Below are 25877 nucleotides of genomic sequence, written 5' to 3'. Positions count from 1 at the left end.
CATAGCAGTGCCACCCTGGCAGCTTGTAGGTGCCTCATGACAGCAAAGCTCCACAAAGGCAGTGTGGAACTGAAGCTCCAGTCTAGGTGTCCAGATGCTGGAAAGGACTTCTGAGCTACACTATCACCATCACAAGCACCAGGCTGTACAGTACTTTCACAAATGCATTAATTTCCACCTTATTTTGGATGGATATATATGGCTAATGCCACTCCATGGGGATACACGATGACAGGGTCTTGTGGCCCTGACCACTCTGGAGAATTCTTTAGCTGAAAATGAGTTTCATTTGGACACAGCACCTGCTGCAGTGTGTTTCCCTGTCATACTGGAGGATATCACAGGGAAGGCCTGCTTGCCCACATTCATGACCCAGGGCAGCCGCACTGTGCTGCATTCTGTCTTCTGAATATTCTGAATCTCCTTCATCTGAAGGACTACCAACATTTGAAACTTCACCTAGATAAAATCTTTGTCCAGCAACAGGGGTAGAAGATTTTCCATGAGATCTCTTTGAGTCTTCCTCACTGTAAATGAGCTGGGCTGTGTGATTTTATCTTTGCCACTGACATGAATATCTGTTTAGTCTCTGCTTCTCTGCAGCAGTTTCGTTTTTTAATTTTTTTTCTTTTTCCACACATCAATGCTGTTGTTGTGTTTTGCTCAGGCCTTCCCTATTTTAGTGTAAAGAAGCCACATTTTAATCATGAGATCCAGTGCCTCATTTCAAGAGCCTCTTGCCCAGCTGCTTTATCTTGACTCAGCCTGACAAATGCCCTAGCTTCTTATTCATAGAATAGAATCATTGAAGCACTGAGGTTGGAAAGGACCCTTAAGATTCAGCCCAACCACTGACCTGACACTACAAAGACCCACAACTAAACCAAATCCTTGAGGCCTATGTCTACATATCTCATAAACACCTCCAGGGATGGGAACTCCACCACCTCCCTGGGCAGCCCATTCCAATGCCTGACCACCATTTCTGCGAGGAAATTCTTCCTGACATCCAAACTAAACCTCCTCTTGGGCAAGTTGATGCCATTCCCCCAGATCCTGTCACCTGAGAAAAAGAGATTGAAACCCTTCTCACTGCACCCTCTATTCAGGTTGTTGTAGAGAGCAATGAACTCTTCCTCCAGCCTCCTCTTCTCCAGACTAGGCAACTCCAGTTCCAAAAAATCCCAGTTCCAAATTCATCATATTATCCCTCCCTAAAGCTTCAATGTGATTGCACCCTTTGCTTGCCGTCCTTCCTTTTTACTATTTCTACTCGGCACTGCCCTTTCCTTGAAGGCTGAGAAAGCCTGAGCACCTGGAGATAGCTTTGTGCTCCCACTTCCACCATTTACCATTGGTAAATGGCAGCTCTTTCCTAAGTCACCAGTGATTATTTGACATGAGGAGTTCTGGAATTTTAAAATCCACCAGTTTGAACTGCTACTGTGTGCTCTATCACTTTCCTGAATCTTAGGAGCTGTTCCAATTTTGCCAGGTGAAACTGCACCAAAAATAATTCATCTACATAAACAAGTGTGCTTTTATTCTGTCTTTTCTTGCTGGCTCAAGAATTGGTTATGGGTCTTGATGAGACCAAGCAAAATGCCATCAGCAAGGGAAAAATGCAAGCAGATATTTCACTCATGTTCTCATAGCGCTGCTGCATAGACAGTGCTAAAGAATAAGGAAGAAATGTAAAACCTCTGCATGCTGTAGGCACCATGATGGTGGATAAAATCTTGGTAAAAGACAAATTCTGATAGCAAAACTCAAGGACAGTCTCTTGTACACTACAGAGTTTTGACACTTCTTCTCTAAGCACAGTTGGATTTTCATTTCTTGCATGGTCACCTGTTAAATCAGCTCTGTGCCTGCTTTCAAAGGTAGACATACATGTATAGGTATGCACCAGCTGGCAAAATGCAGCAACTGCCACCTTTGCCAGAAGGAGATCCTCTCCTCAGCCATCCCAACACTATACATAGGTAGTCTTAGGTTTCACTTATGCCTTTAGCATAAGTAACTTAAGGGATTTGGGCAGCACCTGTGCCTAAGCACTTCTCTCTGAAAAGGGATATTTCACCCTGCTGGTGTATGGGGTGAATGTGGGACAAAGGGTTAGAAGGTACAGTGGACAGAAAAATTCATGGAACTAACATTGCTGAACAAACATTTAAATAACCCTGCTGTGATTTTATACAGGTGGAGATCATCAGTCTGGGGTAAATGACCTGCAGTTCTTCAAGTCTGCAATTTCTGCTGACAGTAGCATTACCTTGGTGCTGAGCAGAGCTGTCTTTCTAGTTGAATAACCTGTTTTCCTCACAGCTGCTACACAAAACTAGCCAGTATCCACTCAAAACCTAAGAGATAAGTGGCAGGTGGCAAAGTTCAGCATACCTCAGACAGCACAGAGCATCATAGAGCCTCGGAAAATCCATCAGGACAGGTAGGGAACTAGATACAATAGTGTACAATAAAAAGCTTGAGGAAATTGGATTTGTTGAGCCAGGGAGAGTTGAATTTAGGTCTTTCAACAAGGAAAATTCCAAATGGATGTGACAAATTTTTAGCTGTGAGCATGCTAAAATATAGGAACATGTTGTCTGGAGTGGCAGTGATTTTGCCTTAAATGTTTTCAAAACTTGACCAGACCCTTCAGAACCTGATTTGACTTTGATGTTAGTCTTGGATTAAGCATGGGGTTGGACCAGACAGCTTTCACCCATCTCATCTTCTGCAAATTATTCCATGATTTCTGAGACTAGAACTGCAGCTGAGAAAGTCTGAAGAAGAATGTATGCAGGAGCAGTGCTCCGCATACAAAAAACATGAGTGTTGAGCCACTGCCATCATTAGGCAGGGGAAATGTTTCACTCATTTATTTGGTGACACGCACTCTTTCTTCACTTTCGAATGAGATTTTGTCTTCACATATGACCAGAGGGAATGAAAAAAGAACAACAACAAAAAAGAAATAATGTTTTATTTCAAATGCTAATGTACACTGATAATACATCTTACAGTAGCACCTGGAACAAACAGGAGGACGTCTCCGATCCTCAGCCACGCACGATCCAGAATATGACGTAGGAAACAGCAAACATACATGTTATTTTTTTTCTGAAGGAGCAGAAAATAAGTGTTCAAATTAAACTAGAATGAAGTACAACCATATAATGCAATACAACACTTTATTTAGCTGCTGTGACCTAAGTGGGAAGTTTTGTGGAACGCGGTTATTCAGCAACACATTGAATACTTGCTTGTGTCTCAGCTTTGGCCAAGGAAGCTTCTTTTCTCCCTTTATCTTCTAAAGACATCCACAGGTAGAAGCTAAAAAGCTTTAGTGGGAACAAACTCTCTAATGAGCCAGTGGGCTGCAGTAGGAGGACTGACTGAAGTCCTGGCCTTCCCACTTCCATCATATTATGTCCAGTACCCACTGGCGGACTCACTTGGGCAAACAGAGAGGAGCCAAAATGACAATATGAAAATAACCAAGCAAGCAATAAGAACACAGCAATGAGCAGGCATTTTGTTTGGTGAAAACCCCTTTACAAACTCAAAACAGCACCAGCAGACTGCATATACAATGCTTAAAGTCTAGAAAAAAAAGAAAGAAAGAAAAAAAAGCAGCAGCACCATAACTTCAAGAAAGCAGCTTTCAAAACAAGTTTAGCAGATGTGGATAAAAAAAAATAAAATAGAATAAAAAGCATTTCCATTAGAGAAACTGCACCTTGTTTCCTACTGCGAGGATTGAGAGCCACACCAGTACTACTTTTGTCTCATGACCGTCCTTACCCAACGTAAGAACCTGGACAGTTTGGTATAGATACCGTATTTGCCCTTCCTTGCACATCCTTCACCCCAGCTAACAATTCCAGTAACAAAGTAAGTATCCTTGTATCTAGTTACATGGGGGCCTCCACTGTCTCCTTGACAAGCATCTTTTTGCTCTGTTTCATAACCAGCACAGAACATGTTCTCTGTTATTGCAAAGTTAGTGGACTGCTTGCAAGTGCTCCTATCAACATAGGGGACTTCAAGCACTTTCAGTATTTTGGAAAGTCGTCCGGCTTCAAATTCACGCCCGAAGCCACTAACCATCCCAGACTTCTGGTTCATCAGCACTTCATTAGCAAAGTCTGCTTGTGGGAGGCATGCTGGGACAATGTACTCAGAAAACTGTATAGGTTCCTTCAGCTTTATGAGGGCTATGTCGTTATCGTAAGTCTCAGCGATGTACTTAGAGTGAACAAATATTTTTTCTGCAGTATGCATTGTTTCAGATTGTTCTTCCTTTTGTCTGTCCACTTCACCTGTACAAGGCAATTCAAAGGATCATTAATAGGATAAAAGAAATTAAGAACAGCCTTGATAAAGGAGGACACTAGTATTCCCATTGCTACCGCTTTGACTAAGCCTTCATATTGTACAAGTACATTGCAAGAATGGACTGCAATATTTACTAGCCCCACTTGGATGCAGTTTCAGCTCCAAGGTTTTGTGTATGAAGATTTCTGTACCAGTTTATGTAAATCAGCACAAATTAATTCAGCTAACCTAATGCAAATTTGGAGGAAGATTTTACAGCAGCTTGAGCCTGGCCTGTACTGGGGAAGAGAAACTTCTCTGGATCAAAACTAAAAGAGCAGTGAGCTAATGTGAGATGAGAGTTTCTTCTTCCTCTAATCCATGTGTCACAGCTTTCCTCAGTGTTCCTGTAGAAAATAGCTGGCATGCTTCAGACTTGCAAGGAAAAATTACGAGCTTTCTGTAGAAGCACTGCTCTGACAAGCACAGCGCTAACCAACACTTCCAGAACATTTGTTCTTAAACCTTTCCAACTATCTGGCAAAGAAGAAATTATCACCATTATCACCTTCTACTTCAGCTGCTCCAGTGATTACAAAGCAGTATTTCTGCAATAACAGGAAACTGTAGAATGCATAACACCACCAAAGCAACAAACTGATAACAAACCACTTGATATGATTACCTCTAACGTGTATTTGAGCACAGAGTATCAGCCTGCAACACATCCTCAAACATCACAGGAAGAAAATGCACAGTGCCTTACCAACAACAACTTTGATCTCTTTGGACTGGTTTATACAATGAGCAGCAGTAAGGATGAAATCTTCATTCAGTATGGTTCCACCACAGAACTCTTCATCTTTCTCATTTAACAGCACGGCCTGTGAGAGAAAAGAAATGGTAAGTGCAAAATTCAAAAGAATGGCTTAATTTCAGTGAGCTATAAACAGGTGATTGTTCTCTCTGCACACGGCATACAGGCGTACTACAGCAATGTGTATGCAGTGCTCTACAGATCGCTCCTAGTGCTGCATACACGTTAGAGATCAGCATGTATTACAGAGTCTCAGCTGTCTTCAAGTGATATGGGAGGTTCAGCTTCCTAACTTCATCGTGACTCCTTTTAGTGACATCCTCTAGGAACAAGATGCCGGCTGACTAAGCAAGGAGCAAGGGCCCTGACTTACTGTCCCATGGAATTTCTGCCCAAATTCTGTTTCTGTTCAACTCGCCTAGTGTCATGAAGACAGGAACAGATTTCGGCTGGTCTGAGCTCAAAAGGAAAAGTTACTAATGAAAGCAAATGCATGCTTTCTCCGAAATGCTGTTGGGTATACTACCTAAAGGGACCACTATCATGGGGAAAAGGGATGGAAATCTGCATGACAAAGGCATAGAGAGCGTGTGGTTGTACACTACGAGTACTCAAGCCACACGAAGAATAAGCAAGCATATTCCCTGACAAGCAGTGGCTCTGGCTCTGCAAACAGCCTCTACAGTACATGAACAAATTACCATAAGATATTGACTTTTGCAACCAAAGGCTGATTCAGTGAAGCCAAGCCATTAGATCAGTAACCTGCTAAAAGTGTTCAAGGTTTGTGCTTGCATTACCCTGGGCACCTCCTCTTATCCGTGTCAGACCTACACAACACTATTCCCACACAGAATCGGACTATTACACTAATGGTCCCAGTGAGTGAGCAGATCAATATGGAAAAGCACTCCATGCTGCATCTCACTCAAAGAAACAGAGAAGATAAGTCATCATTCCTTAGAAAGGCTAAGCAAAGAAAGGCAAAGGAATCTTCCTTTGACAAAGAAAGGCAGAAGCAGATCAGCTCTGCCAGAACAGAACAGATTATGCACAGAACTGGAACACAACCTTCAACACTGTTGAAGCAGCACATCTCAAAAGCCCTCTCTGGTATGAATGATTACACAGTTTCCCTCAAAAATACGTGCACCAGATTTACCTGCCATGGGCATTCACCAAGACGACACTCATTCCCACCTACAATCCTGATATCAACCTGTGAATCTGTTTTACTCGATCTGTTGCGAGGAGCGGGAGTTGGGCTTTCTGTGGTAGTAATGAAGTCCTCCTCCAGACTGGTTTCATTTGTGGAGGGAACATCTTGATCACTAGTTGCATTGGTACTGCTATCAGTGGGTAAAATGACAGACCTTTTACTTCTTTTCACAAGAATTTTTCCACATGGGTACTTCACTGTAAAGACAAGAATGCTACAATTAGAGAAGGACTGAAACAGCCACACAATTGGAGACTCCTTGACCACACCATCTCACAATAAACTGGTTAATGCAGCTGTTTCCAAGACTAACATAACAGACACAACAAAGGAGGAAGAGCATATGGTTTGACAGATGAAAGCCATTTGCTTGTCCTAAAACTTGTTCATAGTTTCAGTCTGGACAGTGTTTTCAAAGTATTTAAAGTTATCTTCAGTTGTTAACATTGCTATATGTTGTGCTATCTCATACTACAATCATCTTAATTAGAAAACTCTGTGTATTGTGTTAGAGACATGTCTCAGGTTCTAAAAGATATAAAAAACAATGTGAGGATTATACAGCTGACTCACATCCCCCCCCTACCCTGGTTTGCTGGAATACAATGAAAATGTACTTAAATGGCACCAATCTTAAGTATTTAATGTCAGCAGTTACTATTTGATTTCACTAACTGAAATCAAAAGAAGTTTTTGCAAGTGGGTATTTTACACAGAATGTAAGATACAACTACAATTTTCTCTACAACTACAACTAAAGATATAACTATGATTTTCTCCTGTCAACAGCACTTTATTTCCTCAGCTAATAGTGTGAGTCACCTGCAAAAGGTGCCTCAGCTTTATTCTGAGAAGTTCATCACATCACACCACACATGGAAGGCTTTGAAAATACAAACCAGTTGGCCTCAATCTTAAACGTACACCATGTGGTTCAAAAGATATTCTTGAGCTGTGAAACAAACCTCACCACCATGGCTATTAGTTTACCATGCAGCTTCGTACCTTTTGAAACACACTGTTTGCCATCTTCTGCCAGCTCATACCCACTTGTACAGGAACACATAACATCCTTCTGAGCACTTTTTTTGATGCTGCAGAACTGCTCACAGTCACCATTGTTTATTTTGCAGTACTTTGGTATGACTATAAAGAGAGAAGTTTGGAGAATAAACACTGACTTCACAGAAGATATTGGAGTTCACCAAACTAAATTGCACTCTTTAAATAGGATAAGCAAATCCCCCTGTAAAAAAACCTGAAGCTCATTTTAGTACAGCATGAGTGCCTAACATTAGCTTGCGCCTTACAAAGGAAACACATCCACCACATGAAACATACTTGCGAAACCCAAGTGCAAACAGTGGCTGTGTCACAGTGAGCTCCAAAAGCAGAGGCAGTGGAGGAATTAATAAAACACTAACACACAAGTGCAGTTATTGGTAAACCCTCACATGATTGCTTCCCCCTGCCTTAAAAAACTTAGCTCCTCTCCACTCCCCTCAGATCTGTTTGTGAACTTCAGTTCTACACCCTCCATCTTTATTTCTGGGCAAACAATTCACACTCTAGCAATATCAAAAAAGTAGCTGCATAGCACAGATGTGAGACTCAGGAAAGATTTATAAGAAAAAAGATGATTCCTTCCAAGACTTAAAAGTCTCTGCATTTTCCTCTGAGATCTGCCTTTGGTTCTTCGTCCTGTGAACTGAGCAGGACTGTACTTCAGAGCTAGGAGTCCAGGCCCTTTGATATCAGTCATAAGAATCCTATGGTTCTTAGATTTATTGTCGTGCTTTGGGGATTTAAGCTCATGTCAAGTGGCTCTGTGATAATTAACAGTGCTTTCTTTGGAGAAAGTGTAACTTTGGACCACTCACTATCACTATCCACATGCTGAGTCAGAGGGCTTTCTGTTTCTGACACACTTCCATCTCATTGCTGACTGCAAACTATTCTAAGCATTTTTCCAAGAGGTAAATAATGCTTGCTAATAGTGTGTTAAGTCTACGCTTCAGCAACTTGGCATATTCACTGCCACAGCTGTCTGAAGGAGAAACCTACCAAATTCACAGTTCTTGCCTTGGTAACCATCCAAACAAGAGCAAGTGTAGGAACCAAGTCCATCTTTACAATGTCCACCATAGTGACAAGGATTTGAGCTGCACTGGTCGCCATCTACAAAAATAAACAAAAAACCAAACTGTTAGAGAAAATATATTTACAACGAGCTCTGAAGAGGAGTTAGTTTTGACAAGCAATCACTCTTATTTAAGAGACATGTCCTGTGAGAAGCCATATTCCAGGCAGAGCAAGAGCAACTGCAATCATTCCAAATAAGCATGATTCATATATATATACCCTCAGTTTTGCAATCTGTTTTTGGTAGCTACTGTTTGACAGTGTGTAGTTACAGTTTTTTTCCTAACAAGACAAATTAATGCTTGCTTGTCAAAGTGTACATTATTTACGGTGAAGACTATAAAAGCAGCCTGGACATTTCCATGTTGCAACTACTGTCTAACGCATTTCCCTGCAATTTCCACATAATAATGACAACTCAACTATTAGTTATTTAAAGGTCATCTCATCCCACGTGCATGTGTTTTGCCCACAGTGTTGCTTTTCTAAAACAAAGAGCATATGAATCAGTAGATAAACAAAATAAAACACTTTAAAAGCTCTTCTAAATCCATGTTTGTGGACCAAATTCCTGTTTCGTGCTGCTTGTGGTACCAAAAATGTCCCACTGTATCCACTGAGGTACTGGTGTTGATGTCAAAGGATTAGCTCTTACCTCACCCGTATTTAAGTTGGGATCTTAGTATTTGAAACACATTTCTACAGTCTCTTTTCATTTCCATGACATGGACACAATGCCTGTCTTGACCCCTGCCACATGTAGCTCACAAATAATACAGTCATAAGAAGGAAAATCAGACTGTGCTGCACTTGGAGGCATATGCCACGTAGCAGCCCTTTCTCCCATCCCCACGAAAGTGTCTCACTCCTGCACTGATGCTTGCTACCATGGTCTCTCCCACACGGCAACCTGCAGTAACAAATGCATTTCTGCATCACGTGAACCTGCCAGGCCCTTCTGAACTGCAAGACAAGAAAAGGAGGATATCTGGAGAACTGACGCTTGGTAATTCATTGCCTTAGATGCACACATATTTCTGAATGTTACCACCTGTTCTGCTCCTTTTGGAGCAGCTGAAAGAACGGTGATGCCCACAAAAGAAAGAAGATGCAGAACACTGCTTATCCTGAGTATCCAATGTGACATCTGTGTGATGCTCCTGGCCAGTGAGCTCATCTGCAGAAGCTGCATCTGCCACAGAGAACACCTGTGGGGCTTTGAGTACTGCCCCACAACTCTCCATCCCTTCTGTGCCTGAACATGGCCACAAACATCAGCATTCCAAACACTGCAATCACATGGTCCACCACAGAGATGCTGAAGACTGATGTCCATCCTTCATGGTGGAAAGGAAAGAACACCTCTTAATAAACCAAAGGCATGCAGGAGGCCAGTGGCACACCTCCTGGTTTCTGCTTCCTCTGCCATACTGGAAGGCTCCATTCCGTAGTGGACTTGGCTAAGCAGCATCCTATTGATAGAAACCATAGTTTCCTAATTTTCCTTGTACTGTAGTTGCTGCTGGGGGACTGAGTTTTATATCAATATTGCACAAAAACATTGCAGAATCCCCTACTAAAAAAAGAAATGAGAATGAATTGTTCTAACTTGGCTGAGGGCAGCTGTGGTTTTCAGAACTTCTAAACATCAATAAAGCATTCGTGGACTGTGGTTTAGGATGCATGAAGCTGGCATTTCCGCTGTGAGCACTGGCACTGATGTTCCACTCTCTGCATTCTCATGAGAAAATGGTTTGAAATTTTCCACTTCTGTTCACTGCAGCACTTACGCAGGCTTTGTTTGCAATTTCACCCTGTAGGATGCAGAATTCTTCCCCCCCCCCTTAGAGGATTGTGAAAGTCTATATCTTCCTTGTGGCAATTTTCTTCAGACAAAGCTGAGCAATCTCTGGTCAACATTTTTTAGGTATTCTTCCTAACACGAAGGCTAGAAACATACTTTAGGAGAACATGTTACCAAACAATAGTACATAAAAATATGTCCCTGTGAGACTGTTACGAACAATAGTACCCAAATAAGTACAAGTCAAACCTTCAGAAAAACAAAACCAGAAAAGTCTGACAGGCAGCACCCGCTAACCTACTGCTATGTCATCCTTGAATACCAAACAGCTCTGTAGAAAACACTTCCCACCAAATCTCTGTCTTACAGGAATCAGCAACGCTGTGGCATGGATGGTGGCATGCAACTGGTAAGTGACTGTGCAGAACAGGTCGCCTGATGCAATGAAGTGCCACCCCCATCTATGACTCTTTGCAATTTGGACTCCACCATCCTGGGCTCACCCTCAGCAGGATGATGAATGGGCAGAGTCAGATGCCCAGCTTCTGCTTCTCACTATCCTTTGCATGCAAAGGGCCAGGGTTCTTTTTTGAGAGGACAAAGATCACCCCAGGAACTGGAGGCTGCTTGCCATCAGACGAGGTGACTGGGTTCGAGCAACAGCGAGGCTGTAAATCAATCAGATTCCTCTTTCAGGGGAAACAGTGAAAGGAATAAACAAGGCAGCAGGAAGTGGTTATGCAAGAGGTGCATCCTTTTTAACCTTGTGAAAAGGAAACTTAATTTTCTAAACAAATGCAGACTCTTTCTTACCTACATAGATATTCCAGAATTCCTCCTATGGGTTGGTGTGGGGCAAGGGAAAATAAAAGAAAACAAAAGGAGTTAGATGAGAATTACTGAATCCAGTTCTCCAGAAAAATATCAGAGCTTTCATACTGAGGATACTTGCAGCTAACAATTGCTCAAACTAAAATTTAATTTACAGGCAAGTAGTGTCTCGCAATCTGATACTGACATTTAACTAAATCCATCTGGTTAAAACCATCTATAGTGCCCAGCTCTAGAGAAACAAGTCTCACACATTTTTCAAAAATACCTAAGCCTCCATAGAGAGGAGGATTTCTTAATGTCACTCACTGAGCTCTTCATTTCTTGCATAACTGTGCCTTACCCTTGGTCTTGAATGAACTTCCTTACCCTCTTGCAGTGTCAAATTTTCAGTCTCCTTCCTCTGTACCCCCATGGAGCAGGACCTCAGAAATCCTGAGGTTTCAAAATATTTTGTCTGACTTCTGTTCTTCCATCCCTCTCACTAAGGACTCCAGGTATGCTGTCTGTTCAAGATGGTCCCTTCCAGCTAGGTCTGGTCAAGGGGTAGAACAGGCTGTGCTGGTTCTGCTGTGGCTCAACCCTTATTCTTTGAAGTGGCCTGGCGATGCACCCATGACTCCACTCCCCACCCAGTTCACCTCAGGGCCACTCCAGAAACATTCTGGCCAGCAAGTAAAACTACAGCTAAATGAATCTGGCCTTGACTCCAGTTTCAGGGCTGTTCTAATTACAGACAGTGTTTCCAGTTTCCTTCCATCACCGAGTCACTTCAGTTTTCACACATTACTTCTCTACTGACCCTTGTTCACATACTTTCCCCATCTCTGTAGGTTTCCCTTTAGCTTGGGAATTGACTGCTCTTCTAGCTAAAGTTAAGCACCCTCCAGGGTTGGGAAGGTGACACAAGAGTCACACACAAAAAGCTCATTCCATGTGGGCAATTTAACATAAAGAACAGTTTTCAGTACACATTCTGTCAATTCAAATGTTGGAAAGACAGCCACAAAATGATATAAGGCCTGTGAAACTTCTTAAGATAAATATGGAAAAATATTCACACTAAGTTCTACACCATCTCAACCTTCCCATGGGCTCTCTATCTAAGAAGTCTTGAACATAGTCACACTGCTCAGCCACGCCACAAGAGAAAGTAGTTCTTAACATAGAGAGTATCAGATTATTTAGTGGTCAAATATCTCATGATGGCAATTAAGCAGATCAGAACAGGTTAAAGAATGGAATCCTTAACATGGTCTGACCTTGCAAGAGATAAATGACGACTGTTTTTGTATGTGTATGCCACACAGTCCATATCACTATCTATTCTTTGTGGTAAGTGACCAACAGTAACACTTGTAAGTTTTGGCTCATAATACATCAATACTATTTTGTAAACATAAAATATGTAGGCCTATGTTTGATATTAGTTCATCCTTACAGTTTTCTCTTGGTCTTCAAAGGCTTCTCTTGCCTCTTCTTTTGAGCAGCGCTCCTCATTGCATTCTCTTTCAATATTGCCTTGCTTCAATTCTTCCAAAAAAGAGTTGGCACGTTTTGTTCTTTCCAAGAACTTGTCGGCACTTTCTTTCTTGATGAACACTACACAATAGAGAAAATGGTACCATTACTGGGTAACAACTGGTGGTGGTAACAAGTCATCAGAAAAAAGTAAAGAAAGAAAAACAAATCAGACTTTCTCACCACACTACTCATTGGCAACACTACTGGTTATATCAGACCTCAGACAGATAGGATCTCAGGATCTCTGTGAGAATCAGTGGCTCCAAGACAAACCAGAGGCATGCAATATTCTGTCCTTCTGTTGTCAGTCCTGAGAATAGAATATGCAGGTCGCTGCTGAGAGTTGATATTTCTGTTGCTCCTGCTCTAGACTCCAGCCTTGAACAGAATGACTTTCTCTTCCACAGTGAAGATGAGGGAGGCTGCAGTCACTGATTTGGTTTTAGAGCTGGCAATCACGCAACACCACTGGCTGCTCTGGAGACATGTGGTCTAGAAAACAAACTCCACACAAACTGAAGTAATTTGCCTGCATGGGGTTCTATTGGCAGATGGGAACAGCTGTTTCACAGTCCCGCTTTCAGAAAAGAAACAGCCCATGTGTGAGATCCACTGCCCTGCACCACCCTAAACCCTAGTGTGCTTCCCATGGGTCCTTCTTCCCACTTAGCAACGTGTCCTAACTGTCTTTCATAGCATTATTGCCTTACTGCTATGTTTGCAAGTAGAGCCAGGGCAGCTGTATCCAAAGATTTAATACAGACCAGAGGCAAATGAATGCCAGCTTCAGCATTTATAGAAAGTACATCTTGAGTTCAGGTCACTGGGCTGTTCTGTTTTCTAAAAGCTTGATGTCACACAGCACGAGACCTGCTGCCTTTAAGTTCAAGATGCAGGTAGCTGATGACACAATGGAAGGATCAGAGGTGTTAAACTCAGCTCAGCCACTTGGCTGCATGAGCCTTCAGTAACTAGTGCACATATTACCTGACAAGAATCACAGAAGCAAAACTGTACTAAGTAGATTGACAATTATCTAAAGCATATGTTTTAGGAAAGCTAGCATTTAAATATGTTCTAAAAACCTGAAATCTAGAGAGGAAGAAGTACTTCCCAATCACAGAGCATGGAATGTGTAAGACAGCGCTGTAGAGGGGACCTGAAAGCCAATGGGCTCAGCAGGCAGCTTACACAGCTCAGTGCAGCAATATGTGAATCAGCTGATCATGTTCTTCGATGACAGGGGGCCAAATTCTGCTAGCTCTGTGCACATTAAGCAGTAGCACTGAGACTATGTGTACGGTGGAGTTCCACTCGCTCTGAGAAGGCTCTGTGCAGGAGGGCTACAGCAACACTTATAACTTCCAGCTCAGCGACAGTCAGTTCATTCACCCACTGCCTCTTTGTCCTTAAGTCCCTCTCTGCAGTTAGGGGCCAGTGACAGGATGCAGCCGGCGGGGTCACTGCTGCTGTACTCCTCTGCCTCCACATCAGTGCTGCATGAGGATGTTTTTGTAAACTTGACCCGGCCGATAAGCGTTCTCAGACCGGCCGCTCTCCTTCCCGAGCTTCCTGCCGTCCTGCCTTCTCCGAGAACACGAAGGAACACTGGGTGTCGGTCAGCTCAAGCAGGGCACTGCAGCAGCAGCCCGAGGACCTCAGCGTAAAAACCCAAGCAGGCTGACTCACTGAAGAAAGAGTCAAAGCCTTCACCACCTGATGTGGCTTTCTGCTCTCAACGTTGATGCTGACCCTCGCAGCACAGAGGCGGGATGCGCTCTGTCAGGCACAGCCCAAGAACGCCAGCTCGCAGCGCTAGGAAGGCAGCCGTCCTCCCAGCGACGGCAGCCCCGTTCCAATGTGGGGGAACCCCGGGGCTGAATCCCAGCGGCCGTCTTGCAGCACCCCAGCAGTCCCCGGCCGCTCCCCGCCCCGAGGTGCATCTCTCCCCTCCAGCAGGACGCAGGTTGCCCCCTCTCGGGGGTGACCGCCCGCTGTGCCCTCTCCTGGGGACCGCAGCCCCCGGTGCGTGAAGGCTTTCCACGCGGACGCTTCCACGGCATCCCCTGAAAGCGGTGAGGAGGGAGGGTATCCCCTCCTCGGCCCGGGAGCCCCCCGGAGCCGACCCTTACCGTCTCCTTCAGCCCGGAGCTCGTCCGGCAGCGCGGCGCAGAGCAGCAGGAGCAGCAGGCGGCCGCCCATGGTGGCTCGGGATGGGCTCCGCGACGGGACGGGACGGGACGGAGCCCTCGCTCCCGGGAGGGCAGGGACTGCGGCAGCGTTGCTTCACCCAGCCCAGAAATAGCGGAAGCGTCCTGGAAGGGGGAAAGCCGCTGTGGGATTTCTCATCCGAGGGGGGGTGGGTGGGGACGTGGCCCGATTATGAGTCTCCTCTTTTTTAATTAATTAATTATTTATTTTTAAAGGAAGAGGTTGGGAACGAATCGTCAGCTTATTGAGCAAGTGCTGGCCGAGGCTGGGTTCACCCAGCCCGCCTCTGGCAGGTGTGGGGTCTAGTGTGATGTACCCCGTGGCAGCCCGACGCCGGCTGCATTGGCTTTGCCACCCTATGGCCCCATGGCCTTTGGTGGCACAGAGATCTCCCACCCATGGAGATGGACCCCAAAGCTGGCCTCTGTCTCTGCAGTGAGGCAGTGGCACAGGCTGCCCAGGGAGGAGGTGGAGTCACCATCCCTGGAGGTGTTCAAGGACTGTGTGGATGTGGCACTGAGGGACGTGGTCAGTGGGCATGGTGGGGGTGGGCTGGGGTTGAACTGCATGATCTGAGAGGTCTTTATGACCTTAATGGTTCCACCATTCCATGGTTGTTTACACAGGCTGTTATGTTAAAAACACATGTAACTCATGGCTTTGTTGTGTGAAAGTCATGCCACATACTGGTTGGATGTTTTGTCTGCATTCTGCCCTTTTCCTGCAGGACGACTTGTTTGTAAGTGTCAATATTTACAGAAGAGAAGTCATCCAGTGGAGCCTATAAAATCAGCAGCAATTTCAGCTTCGGTGGGGCCTGGAGGGATGATTTTGCAATGCCAGGTGCCTCATGGTGAAAATGAGACTTCATTTGCTGGTTTCTGCCCCCACTCACCTTTTTCCCTGGGAATTTTCCTGATTTATTATTATTATTTTTTAAATTATATATGTTATTTGTTTTACAAGCTTCTTCTGCTGGTGTTAATGCTTTCCTTTTTTATTATCTCTCACCCACAATGAGTCTTCTTATATCTTGTTATTTCTTTAGGTATAACCAGAACCTCTGAGGTGTGCTTTCGTACTGCTAGACCTTATTTCCCAGGCCTCTGGAATCTGCAGCTGTTCCCATTTCAGTTCTTAAAAGAATAACTCCACATTCCTCTTTGTCAGTAACACAGATTATGAAATGTTTGGTATCACATGTACCATATAATGCCAGCATTCTGCCCCCAGTAGTAGACCACAGTCAGCAGTAAGTGTCCTACTTGCTGATAAGCCTTTGTGATTAATCTGATATTCAGCATGATTTGAAAGAATCCAAATTTTACAGAAAGGCAAGTATAGGATCAAATCTGTGGTATTCTTCGTCTCTCATAAGCATATTGTTAATAGCCATACTGCAGTAATATTTAGTGCAAGAAGACTAAAATTTTCATAGCAGACCCGTAAATGTGGAATTAATCTTTTTCCTATCTCTCTTGTCCTGAGGATGCTCTACTATTCCTCCCTCTCAAATACACCCGTTAAAACTGCAAGAGAAAGTTCCTTCACCATAGCTAAAAGAAACACCATTTCTCTTTCTCCTGCTGTTGCTTCATTATATTGCAGCACCTATCAGCACAGGAAGTTGTGAAAACCCAAAGTGCAAATGTGTTTGGAAGAGATTGCACACATGTATAGCAAATGGATTCATTCATGACCATTCAGACTCGTGACTTCTTGCTCAGGAAGTCTGTACATCATTGATTACCAGCAGCCACGATAGTGGTACAAGAAAGGTTCACGCTGTACTCAACACATGCTGACAGTGTTTCTCAGTGCCAAGCTTTTCTGTTACCAGAAAATGGGTGAAAAATGAAAGGGACCCTGAGTCTGGTTTGATAGGGCTTTTCTGTGGCCTCTTGACAAGAGATTCAAGTTTACAACATTATCAAAGTTATTTTATGTAGTCAGGCAGGCATTAAGCTCATTTAAAATTGTGAATAATATCACATTTACCACATGTCTAAGTTAATGGAAGAAGGCTTCAGTAGGAAAATGCCACAGAGAGATGAAAGAATGGAAATGCCCTGATTCACTGTTGTCAGCCCATGTGCCTCTTCAACCAGTCAATGTATTTGGATACCCTTGTGTAAACCCCATAGCTGCCTTCAACAGCACAACCCTTTCCCCAGCTGACAATTCCAGTCAGAAACCAGGTGTTCTTGTACTTCGTAGCGTGAGGTCCACCACTGTCTCCCTTGCAGGAGTCTTTTTTGCCAGTCAGGTCTCCTGCACAGAACATATACTCAGTGATGTTTAAATTGGCCTGCTTTTCACATTCTTGTGTCTTTACACGTGGCAAATCAACTCGCATCAGGAAAGTAGAAGTAGCCCCTCCATCTAGTAGCCGTCCCCATCCGCTCACTGTTGAGAACTTAATGGAGGACAGCTCGTACATTGCAAAACGTTTCTCAGGCAAACATATTGGCACCACGAAATCGGTGAGATTCAGAGGTGTTTCCAGCTTCAAGAGGGCTATGTCATGATTGACTTGTCCATTGGTGTATTCTTCGTGTGTGATGATCTTGCTAACTCCTCTTTCTTGCTCAGTTTTCTCATCAACTTTTATTGAGTATTCACCTGAAAAAATTAATGATTGCAGGTCATGTCAGCCAGAGACTGGATTCCTCAGGAGTTTGTGGATGCAGGAGATTTCCAGTCTGTTTTTCACTCCTGTTTGTCAGAAGGAGAAATTAAGACAACCACAGCTTGATAACATGGGGAAGGGAGATACGTACCCAGCCTCACCCGGAGCTGTTTGGGATGAGTGTACTCCAGGCAATGAGCTGCAGTCACCACCCACTCTGGAGAGAGCAGACTACCACCACACTTCTCTTTCTGATCCTGTATTATAAGGGCCTGTCAACACAAAGCAACTTTTTGACCTGAATCTCAGTAGAGTACAGTTTTATATCACTACTTTTTGTCATTGTATGCAACTGTGTTTGAGAAAACTATGCTGATTGCATGGAGAATTTTGGAAGGAGGAGTTTTCCCATAAACATTTCCTCCATTTCTTAGCATAGACCCTGTGTATTATGGCCAAGAGTGTATCCCTAGGTAAAATTCATAGCAGTATGGTTAACAATGAGGGGATCAGGAGGCAGAGGAAGTTATATTACCACTCCACTCTTAGGAAAGCAGGCATTCAGAACAAGGCTGAGATGTTTGATTGAAACAACTGGAGCTGCTGGGTATGGATGATGATGGAATTTGTCTTCCAAAACCTGGTGCTTTTAATGCATCTTAACATAACACATGTGAAACACAGAATATAAGATAATGGTTTCACAAGAAAAACAATGACAAAAATAAATAGTTGTGGAAGACTCACTTGCCATGGACATTCACCTGGAGGACAGGTGATGCCACCTACTATTCTCCCCTCAGCAGTTGCATTCTTTTTTGCCAGCACTGGTATTTTTCCACACGGGTACTTCACTGGAAAAAAAAAAAAAAAAGAAGAGTAAGAAATGTGATTTCATTGCACTGAATTCACAGCAACTGTCTCAGACTGATTCCTATAAACACCTTCAGTGGAGTTTTGTTAGCTGAAAAGCAGGTTCATAGTGTGGGAGCATGGGCTCTCAGAAGTAACCCAAAGCAGCTCAGCAGGCAGGTAGTCTTTTTGCCTGCAAACAACCAGATATGGTTTCACACTGACATATTCATATACCAGCATCATGTTTTTTGCTATATTTCTAAGTTTGCTTCTGTTCAGATTATCTTTATTTCTTCCAGACTGCACGTATCAGTCAGAGGTCCTTCTATGGTGTGAACACGCACGTGAAGATTGGCAATAATTGAGTCTTGAGGACCAATCGTTCTGCAGAAACACTGTGAAGTGCTCTTAGTTCATCATTCTGGGAGCAACAATTCTGAGTTCAATCCAACATCTCTATGATTTTATAGCAGCCTGAACCTGCCAGTTAATTCAACCGATGCAAAGAAAGTGTTAGGCTGTTATGGGTACAGGCATAGCGTGGAAGAGCAGGACCATCTCTTTTGGTGAAACATCAGACCTGAGGTGGCACAAAGCCATGTCCTTGTGGTAAAGGGAACCTTGAGTCAAGGTGCTGAAAGGGGAGCAAATCCCTGGTGGGAGGTGACAGGAGGGCAGTCAGTTTTCAGAGAACCACAGAACAGTTTGGGTTGGAAGGGACCTCCAAGCCCAGCCAGCCCCAGCTCAGGCTGCACAGGGCCCCTCCAACCCTTGTGGAAGCTTTGAGTGCCTGTAGGGATGGGGCACCATAGATCTCTGGGCAGCCTATGCCAGCACCTCACCACCCTCTGAGTAAAGAATTCCTGCCTCCCATCTAACTTGATTTTCCCCTCATTTCGTTTAAAGCCACTTCTCCTTGTCTGGTCATTGTATGCTCACATAAAATGTTGGTCCCCACTGTTTATAATCTCATGTTAAATACTGGAAGGCCGCAGTGTGGTCTTCCTGAAGCCTTCTGTTCCCCAAGCTGAGCAAGCCCCGTTCTCTCAGCCTTTCCTTATAGGAGAGGTGCTCCAGCCTTCTGATCATCCTTGTGGCCTCCTCTGGATCTGTTTCACAGCTCCACATCCATCCTGTGCTGTGGATGCAGTGCTGCAGGTGAGGCCTCATGAGTTTTGCACCCTCGCAGCGCACAGTCAGCAATATCACTATTTTAGCTCCAAGAGGGCAGCAACAAGTGCATCTTCCTCAATATGTGTTGGCAAAGATGCACTTTAAGGCCTGTGGGATGTATTAAATTCTTTGTTCTCAGCTTTTCAGAAAAGCAGCTTCCCCATCACGTGGTATTACAGAATCTGCTAATAAGGGATAAGCACATAACCAATAGTTGTTTTTTTTTTCTTTTAATGGAATTTCTGCCATTGAGAGCTGGGTTGTCATTATTGCTTCTCTGCATGAGTGCTCCACTGTGGCGTGTGTATGGGGGCACTGCCCTCAGAACTGCTTCCTTAGCTGTGAGCATGTACTCCCTGCAGCTCCGTCCATTGTGTACACAGCCCCAGGGGCCTCCTTTTCCCCTATAATAAAGGAATTGAAGGAGGCACCCAAAACAGAGTTAGGTGCCAGCTTAGGTATTTGGGAAAACAATGAACTTGTGCTAATGGACTCCCAGTTAGCATTTACCTTGTTGAATGAGTGGAGAAATATCTATCTTGGTATAGCCAAGTGTACTGAACCCACTAAATAGAAAAAAGAAATAAATGGATTCTCTGAATTTTCTTTGGTTTTAGTAGGCTTCTTCCTTTTTTGACTCCTGGGCTGAAATAAATATGGTCATAACACCAATAGTCATAAATTCACATGGATTGGAGGTCAATGGGAAATCAACACTGCCCCCAGAATAGTCACATGCACTCACAGCAAGTGTAAAAATGGACTCGTGAGGCCCAATGCCCTTCTGCTCACCTGAGACCCCACAGCCTGACCCCAGTCACTGCTGCTCTGCTCTCTTTATCCCACACAGCCAAGGGCTGTGCCTCCCCTGCCCAGAACTTGTCCATGGGATGGGTGATTAGTTCTGTCTGGAGCTGGGATGTTAGAAGTCAAATGCCCCAAGTCTCACAAGAGGGGACTTCTCAGGACAAGAAGTGGGGGGTCCAAAGGGGCCGCTGACTGTTGAGGACCACACTCAAGAAGAGAAGACGTCCTGGAATGCAGACTGCATGTGTTGAACCCCTTCCAGTGGGGGCTGCAGACTCAATTCAGCTGACTTGGGTAGTGCTCAGCAGATCCCATCAGTGCTTTTAGAGTGGGCTCAGTGTGCACACTTCCACACTGCTTTTTTTGGGATGCTTCAGCAGAAGCCCAAACTACCCTCCAGGCTCTGCCCTAGACAAAGGAGTGAGGAGCTGGCACCTATGCATGACACCTCACACCTCCTAAGGTGTAGGTGTTGAAAAGTCTTACCTTGGGGAATGCAGGACACGCCATCGCTCGCTAAGGTGTAGCCCTCTGCACAGAAGCACACTCGTTTTCCAGACTGCTCATCAGCACAGTACTGCTCACAGCCGCCGTTGTCATAAATGCACTTCAGGTTCTCAGCCACAGCTAAAGGCAGAGAGAGAGCATTAAGATTTCTGAAGGTAGATATTGGTGATTAACTCGAGCGAATTGCAACTTGAAATGTTGACAGGGAAGCAAGGCAGCCAGGCAGGTTTCAGTGATTTATGGACAGCAACTGCATCAAAAGCTGCTGCTGTTTGGCAAAGCTCTGCAAGAGGAACTCCAGGGACAAGGGAGGAAGAGCTGTGCTTAGGAAACATATGTAGCTTGGCTCTCATTCACTCACTGCATCATGCTTCTAAGTCAAAGCAACATCAGCACTTGGGTAGGAAAAAACTATCCTCTTTTTCTCTCAGCTGATCCAAAATTATTGTAGGATGAGATTTACATTTGTGCTGAGCAGTGTGCATCTGGTTAGACCCATCAGTACTGACTGCTCCTGTCCATCTCAGCGCCTTGCAATCGGGTTAGGAATGATGGCTTAATTTTGTTAAGCCATGCCCGTGCTGACCTGTTTCACAGCTTTTGCCCTCATACTCCAGGGGACAGCGGCAGACGTAATCCTGAAACTGGTCATCGCAGCTCCCTCCGTTCTGACAGGGGTTGGAGTCACACTGGTTGGGGTCTGTAAAAACAGGCAGCGTCAGCCCAGGTCACGCGAGGAACAGCAGCAGTGGGAGTGTCACCGTAGCTGCAAGGAAGCATGGAGGGCTCCTACCGGAATAGATGTGCCAGAACTCTTTCTAGAAGAAAAAAGTGAGAGATTTAATTAAAGAAGTTGCTCAGATGAAGCCCTATGGCCCCTGTAGCATAGGATGGCTTGCAGACAGCCACTGTGATGATGCCACTTTTGCTGTTATGATGAATGAAAGGGGACATCCATAAAATATTATACATTATTTCCATGTTCTACATCACTTTCACATCAGCAGGCACAGCATAATACATACTGATAGGCTATCCATCAGTAACATGCGAATGTGGGAGATGGGAGGGACTGAAGCAAACACTGCACAGTGCAGTAATTGAAGGGATTGTCAGCCCTGGGATTACTGGGGAGCTGGAGAATCATAGAATCCCAGAATCAGAAGGGTTGGAAGGGGCCTCTGGAGACCACCTAGTCCAATCCCACTGCTGAAGCATGTTCCCTGCAGTAGATTGAGCGGGAAGTGTCCAGGTGGGTCTTGAATATCTCCAGAGAAGGAGACTCTGCAACTTACCTCTCTGGGCAGCCTGAGGTAGCTTAGAGAGAATCCACCTTCCCACGGCCCCCCAACATGGGGCTTTTCTTAACTCTCATGATTTGAAGAGTCAAAGCACACCCTTGAAGAGTGGAGAGCCCACCCGCCCAGCCTCATGTTACTTACTGTCCTCTCATCATCACGGTAGATCTCTCTTGCTTCCTCAAATGAACACTTTTCTTCCATGCATTCTCGTTCTAGTGACCCCAGCTTTAGCTCTTCGAAGAAGCTATTGGCTCTTCTGTGCCTTTGAAAGATGCTGTTTGCCTCTTCCTGCTTTAAAAAGACTGTAAAACAGTAGCATGTTGAGTTGGTCATATGTCTGTGCACTCCAGAAAGAAAGGGCAGGGAGAATTTCCTCTAAAAGTTTTTCTGCTTCTTGAGCTGTTTATGAGAAGCTGAGCAAATGCACACAGCCCTTTAGAGCCTCCTTCCTCTGGTATGCTTCCTGGCGTGCCAAGTGACAGCACTTGGATCCCTCAGAGCCCAGAGCTTATGAGAAAAGAGCATAGTACACCCCAGCGTACTATGTGAGTGACTACTGAAGTGTTGTCACACATTATAGAGTAGGTCTCTACATGCGCCATGAAGTTTCTTCAAACTCTAGCAGCTGAAAAATATTTATCTAATTTTTTCTAGTAATGATTGATGTACACAGCAACACTCAACTCTGTACTCACTACGGTAAGCCACTTGGTGATGGGTCAGTCAGTCGGCCCTAAGTCTCCAGAGCTTTGTTCCTCGATAGTTTTCTCACAAAACCTTTCACACACTCACAAAATCACAGACCAGCTGAGGCTGGCGGGGCCATCAGTGTCCCTCTGGTCCACCCCCTGTCCAGCAGGACCACCCAGAGCAGGCTGCTGGAGGTCCCCAGGTAGTAGACCTCATGGCCTCTGGGCAACCTGTGCCAGTGCTCCATCACTCACACAGTGCAAAAGTGCTCATGGTGCTCAGAGGGTTGCTCTGTGTTACAGTGTGTGCCCATGGACTCTTGTCCTGGCATTGGGCACCATTGAAAAGAGCCTTGCTGTGTTGTCAGTGCACCTTCTCTTTGGTTATGTATAGATATTGATGAGAATCCCCATGCCACCTCTTCTCCAGGCTGGGCAGTCTGAGCTCTCAGCCTCTCCTTATGGGAGAGATGCTCCAGTCCCAAACCATTCTCATGGCCCTCTGTTGGACACTCTCCAGTATATCCAGGTCTCTCTTGTATTGAGGTGCCCAGAACCGAGCCCAGCACTCCAGCTGTTTCCTCACCAGAGCTGAGTAGGGCACACTGACTCATGTTCAACTTGGTGTCCACCAGGACTCCTGAGTCTTTTCCTGCAGTGCTGCTTTCTATCTGGGTTCCTGGGGTTGGTTGTACTCTATGTTGTTCCTGTCAGTCCACCTCTTCGCCCTGTCAAGGTCCCTCTGAATGTCAGCACGACCCTACGGTGAATCAGCCACTCCTCCCAGTTTTGTGCCATCTGCAAATTCACTCTGAGGGTGCACACTCTACCCTGTTGTCCAGATTGTTAATGAAGATATTAAACAGGACTGAAACCACAGGTGACCTGTGGGGTACGCTGCTTGTACCCTTTGGACCTGCAGATGGGATTTCCTTGCCACTGCTTGGCCACAGTTACAGAACCTCTGCTTTAATATAAATATATGTTTTCCTTCTGTCAAACATCTACACTGAGGTACACAGGAAGGCAGGACAATGCCTTCTTGGCTATGCTTGGCTCCCCTATGCTGCCAGCCCCAGAGATGGCAGCCATTGGGACCTTCTCCCTGTGAGGCTCTGCCATCTTTTGAAACAACACTAGGGAAAGATGCTCAATAGCAAACATCAGCAGAACTCACTTCCTAGAGCTGCATCTGTTCCCAGCTCATAGAAATTTGCTGATGGCACTGTCACTGTGCTAACTTGCCCCTCAGTGCTGGGATAAGTCACATCACAGGATAATGAACAAGAATTCTGCAGTGTACTTTTGCTCCATGTAATACACAGTGTAAGTCCTGAAATAGTTTATTCTGTATTGTTTTTGGTATTTTTTCCCCCTCCATGTTAGCAGAGAATCTTGGAGCTTCAGGACAACTTACAATTCCAATGCTTGTAATTGTTTCCCCTCCAGCTGTGGATTAATTCAGGACAGTGCCTATGTCCTGCCCGATCCTTAGGATGTTCTGCACTGTAGGACCCGTGAGGAGGGGGAGCTGCCTCCTGCTTGCTGGGAGGGTGTTTGCTGAATGACAAGCAAAGTGATGGTCATTTTCAACATATTTCAAATGTATTTGAAGGGTTAAAATACTGTGTAGCATGCGTCTCATTTATCACAAGATGTTCATAAGCATTTGTCCATCGTAGGAACGTTATCTGGGTTGTTCTGCTGAGGTCAGGCCAGGCTATGTGCATTTAAATTGTTTTTCTTCAAGGGCTTATACTTAACTTCTTACTGCAAATACATTGCATACATGTCAGCCTGCGTACAGATCCCAGCAGTGCAACGTGCAAGGTGCATGGATAGTGGCACCCCCCAACTTCTATTTCAGTGTCCTCCACTTGTTTACACTGGAACGTTTTAGACTTTGATGTATTTCTCCCAGCCCTGTTCACCACAATGGAGAGACTTGGTTGGCAGCTACCTGAGAACCACAAAACACCAGTCCTGCTGTATTTACCTGGATGCTGATTTTCAGACACACAGTGAAGCTACCACAAAGCTGTCGCCTCACTTCCTTTTGCTGCTTCAGAATCACAGTGCCCTTCCCCTCTCTCGTTTCTTGTCAGCTAAGTGCCTTTCAAAGCCCCACAGCTCAGTAGGAATCACAGCAGCTCCAGGTGCTTCCCCTCTGGGCAGCTGATCTGAGAGCAAGAGGCGCGCGGGAGCATGGAAGAAGTTTCCTTCAGCTGTCAGAATGAGCACATGGCTGCCATCAAGAGCCCACGAGACAAAGGTTTCTGTGTGCAATAGTGGAGAGCTCTGCTGCCGGTGAGCTAACTGCACCTATACCCCACGACATACCTGCTTCCAGAGAAGGAGGAACCAGCAGTGAGAAGCAGAGCAGCAAAGCCAAGCACTGCCTGGAGACCATGCTGACCCCACAAGCCGGCGTCCTGGCAGCGTGTTGACACTTCAGTGCAGGCTGTTGGGCCAAAGAGCTCAGCCTCCAACGCTGGGAGCCAGAGGAGGGGCCGGAGAGTCATGGGAACCACAACCATTGGGGCAAAGCGCGAGGCACAGCCTGCAGCCTGCCTGTGTGGGGAACTGCTGTTGTGCAAAGCCTGCGCAATAGCCTTTGCACAGCCTTTAGAGAGGCCAGGCCCCACGGCCGCCTCGCAGAGAGCCAGGCCCAGCAATTGCTGACAGACAGCTCTTCCAATTTCCCAGGCGCCATTGGAAACCCTGAACTTCTGACACTAATTAATCAGCAAAAGGAACCCTACACCAGTTTTCTCTAACTGCAGTGCCTGGCAAGCGACACCAGCTCAGAGCTGATCCACGTCCTGTTTTGTGAGCAACGACAGGGCTTTGAGGGGCTGATCTGCAAATAGTGTTCTACCTGGGAAATAAGCAACCCTCTGATTTAATGGAAATCAATTAGCGGCATCAAAGCAGAGAGCTAACAACAAGCTTAGGTAAATGTTGACTTGAGATAGCAGCGAAATAAAGAGCTTGTTTGCCAGGCTGCCCTCCCCTCAGTGCGTGCAGAGGAGGGGCTATGCTGCTGCT

General features: G+C 45.1%; 2 protein-coding genes across 2 annotated transcripts; both read right to left on the bottom strand.

Annotated features, from left to right (window-relative positions):
* Positions 1-2965: 2965 nt before the first annotated feature.
* Positions 2966-14953, bottom strand: F10 (coagulation factor X). The gene is made up of 8 exons (XM_065741071.1): positions 14790-14953; positions 12575-12735; positions 11116-11140; positions 8421-8534; positions 7362-7502; positions 6300-6553; positions 5087-5204; positions 2966-4325 (listed from the first exon to the last, which is right to left on the bottom strand). Exons 1-8 carry the CDS (start codon positions 14857-14859, stop codon positions 3781-3783), a joined length of 1428 nt encoding a protein of 475 aa, XP_065597143.1. The 5' UTR covers positions 14860-14953; the 3' UTR covers positions 2966-3780.
* Positions 14954-15802: 849 nt separating this feature from the next.
* Positions 15803-25290, bottom strand: LOC136051583 (coagulation factor VII-like). The gene is made up of 8 exons (XM_065741076.1): positions 25170-25290; positions 22282-22442; positions 21633-21657; positions 21426-21539; positions 20819-20959; positions 18245-18351; positions 17649-17769; positions 15803-17490 (listed from the first exon to the last, which is right to left on the bottom strand). Exons 1-8 carry the CDS (start codon positions 25237-25239, stop codon positions 16952-16954), a joined length of 1278 nt encoding a protein of 425 aa, XP_065597148.1. The 5' UTR covers positions 25240-25290; the 3' UTR covers positions 15803-16951.
* Between the last annotated feature and the right edge of the window lie 587 nt (positions 25291-25877).

Source organism: Cyrtonyx montezumae, unplaced genomic scaffold (assembly GCF_038088225.1).
Source record: "Cyrtonyx montezumae isolate F1298 unplaced genomic scaffold, pur_monq_1.0 scaffold_3, whole genome shotgun sequence".
In the NCBI taxonomy this organism is placed as follows: Eukaryota; Metazoa; Chordata; class Aves; order Galliformes; family Odontophoridae; genus Cyrtonyx; species Cyrtonyx montezumae.
The sequence above is the reverse complement of the archived record's forward strand: the minus strand, read 5'-3'. Positions and strand labels throughout refer to the sequence as shown.

What these genes read in the sequence shown, in the direction of transcription:
- F10 (XM_065741071.1), bottom strand. Translation starts at nt 14,859, where the DNA reads ATGGGCGGCCGCCTGCTGCTCCTGCTGCTCTGCGCCGCGCTGCCGGAC. An exon ending in AGGCAAGAACTGTGAATTTG is followed by an intron (nt 7,503 to 8,420) that starts GTAGGTTTCTCC and finishes CTCTCTTTATAG; the next exon opens with TCATACCAAAGTACTGCAAA. An exon ending in AGAGATCAAAGTTGTTGTTG is followed by an intron (nt 4,326 to 5,086) that starts GTAAGGCACTGT and finishes TGCCTTGTACAG; the next exon opens with GTGAAGTGGACAGACAAAAG.
- LOC136051583 (XM_065741076.1), bottom strand. Translation starts at nt 25,239, where the DNA reads ATGGTCTCCAGGCAGTGCTTGGCTTTGCTGCTCTGCTTCTCACTGCTG. An exon ending in GTTCTGGCACATCTATTCCG is followed by an intron (nt 21,540 to 21,632) that starts GTAGGAGCCCTC and finishes CTGTTTTTACAG; the next exon opens with ACCCCAACCAGTGTGACTCC. An exon ending in ACAGCTCCGGGTGAGGCTGG is followed by an intron (nt 17,491 to 17,648) that starts GTACGTATCTCC and finishes TAATTTTTTCAG; the next exon opens with GTGAATACTCAATAAAAGTT.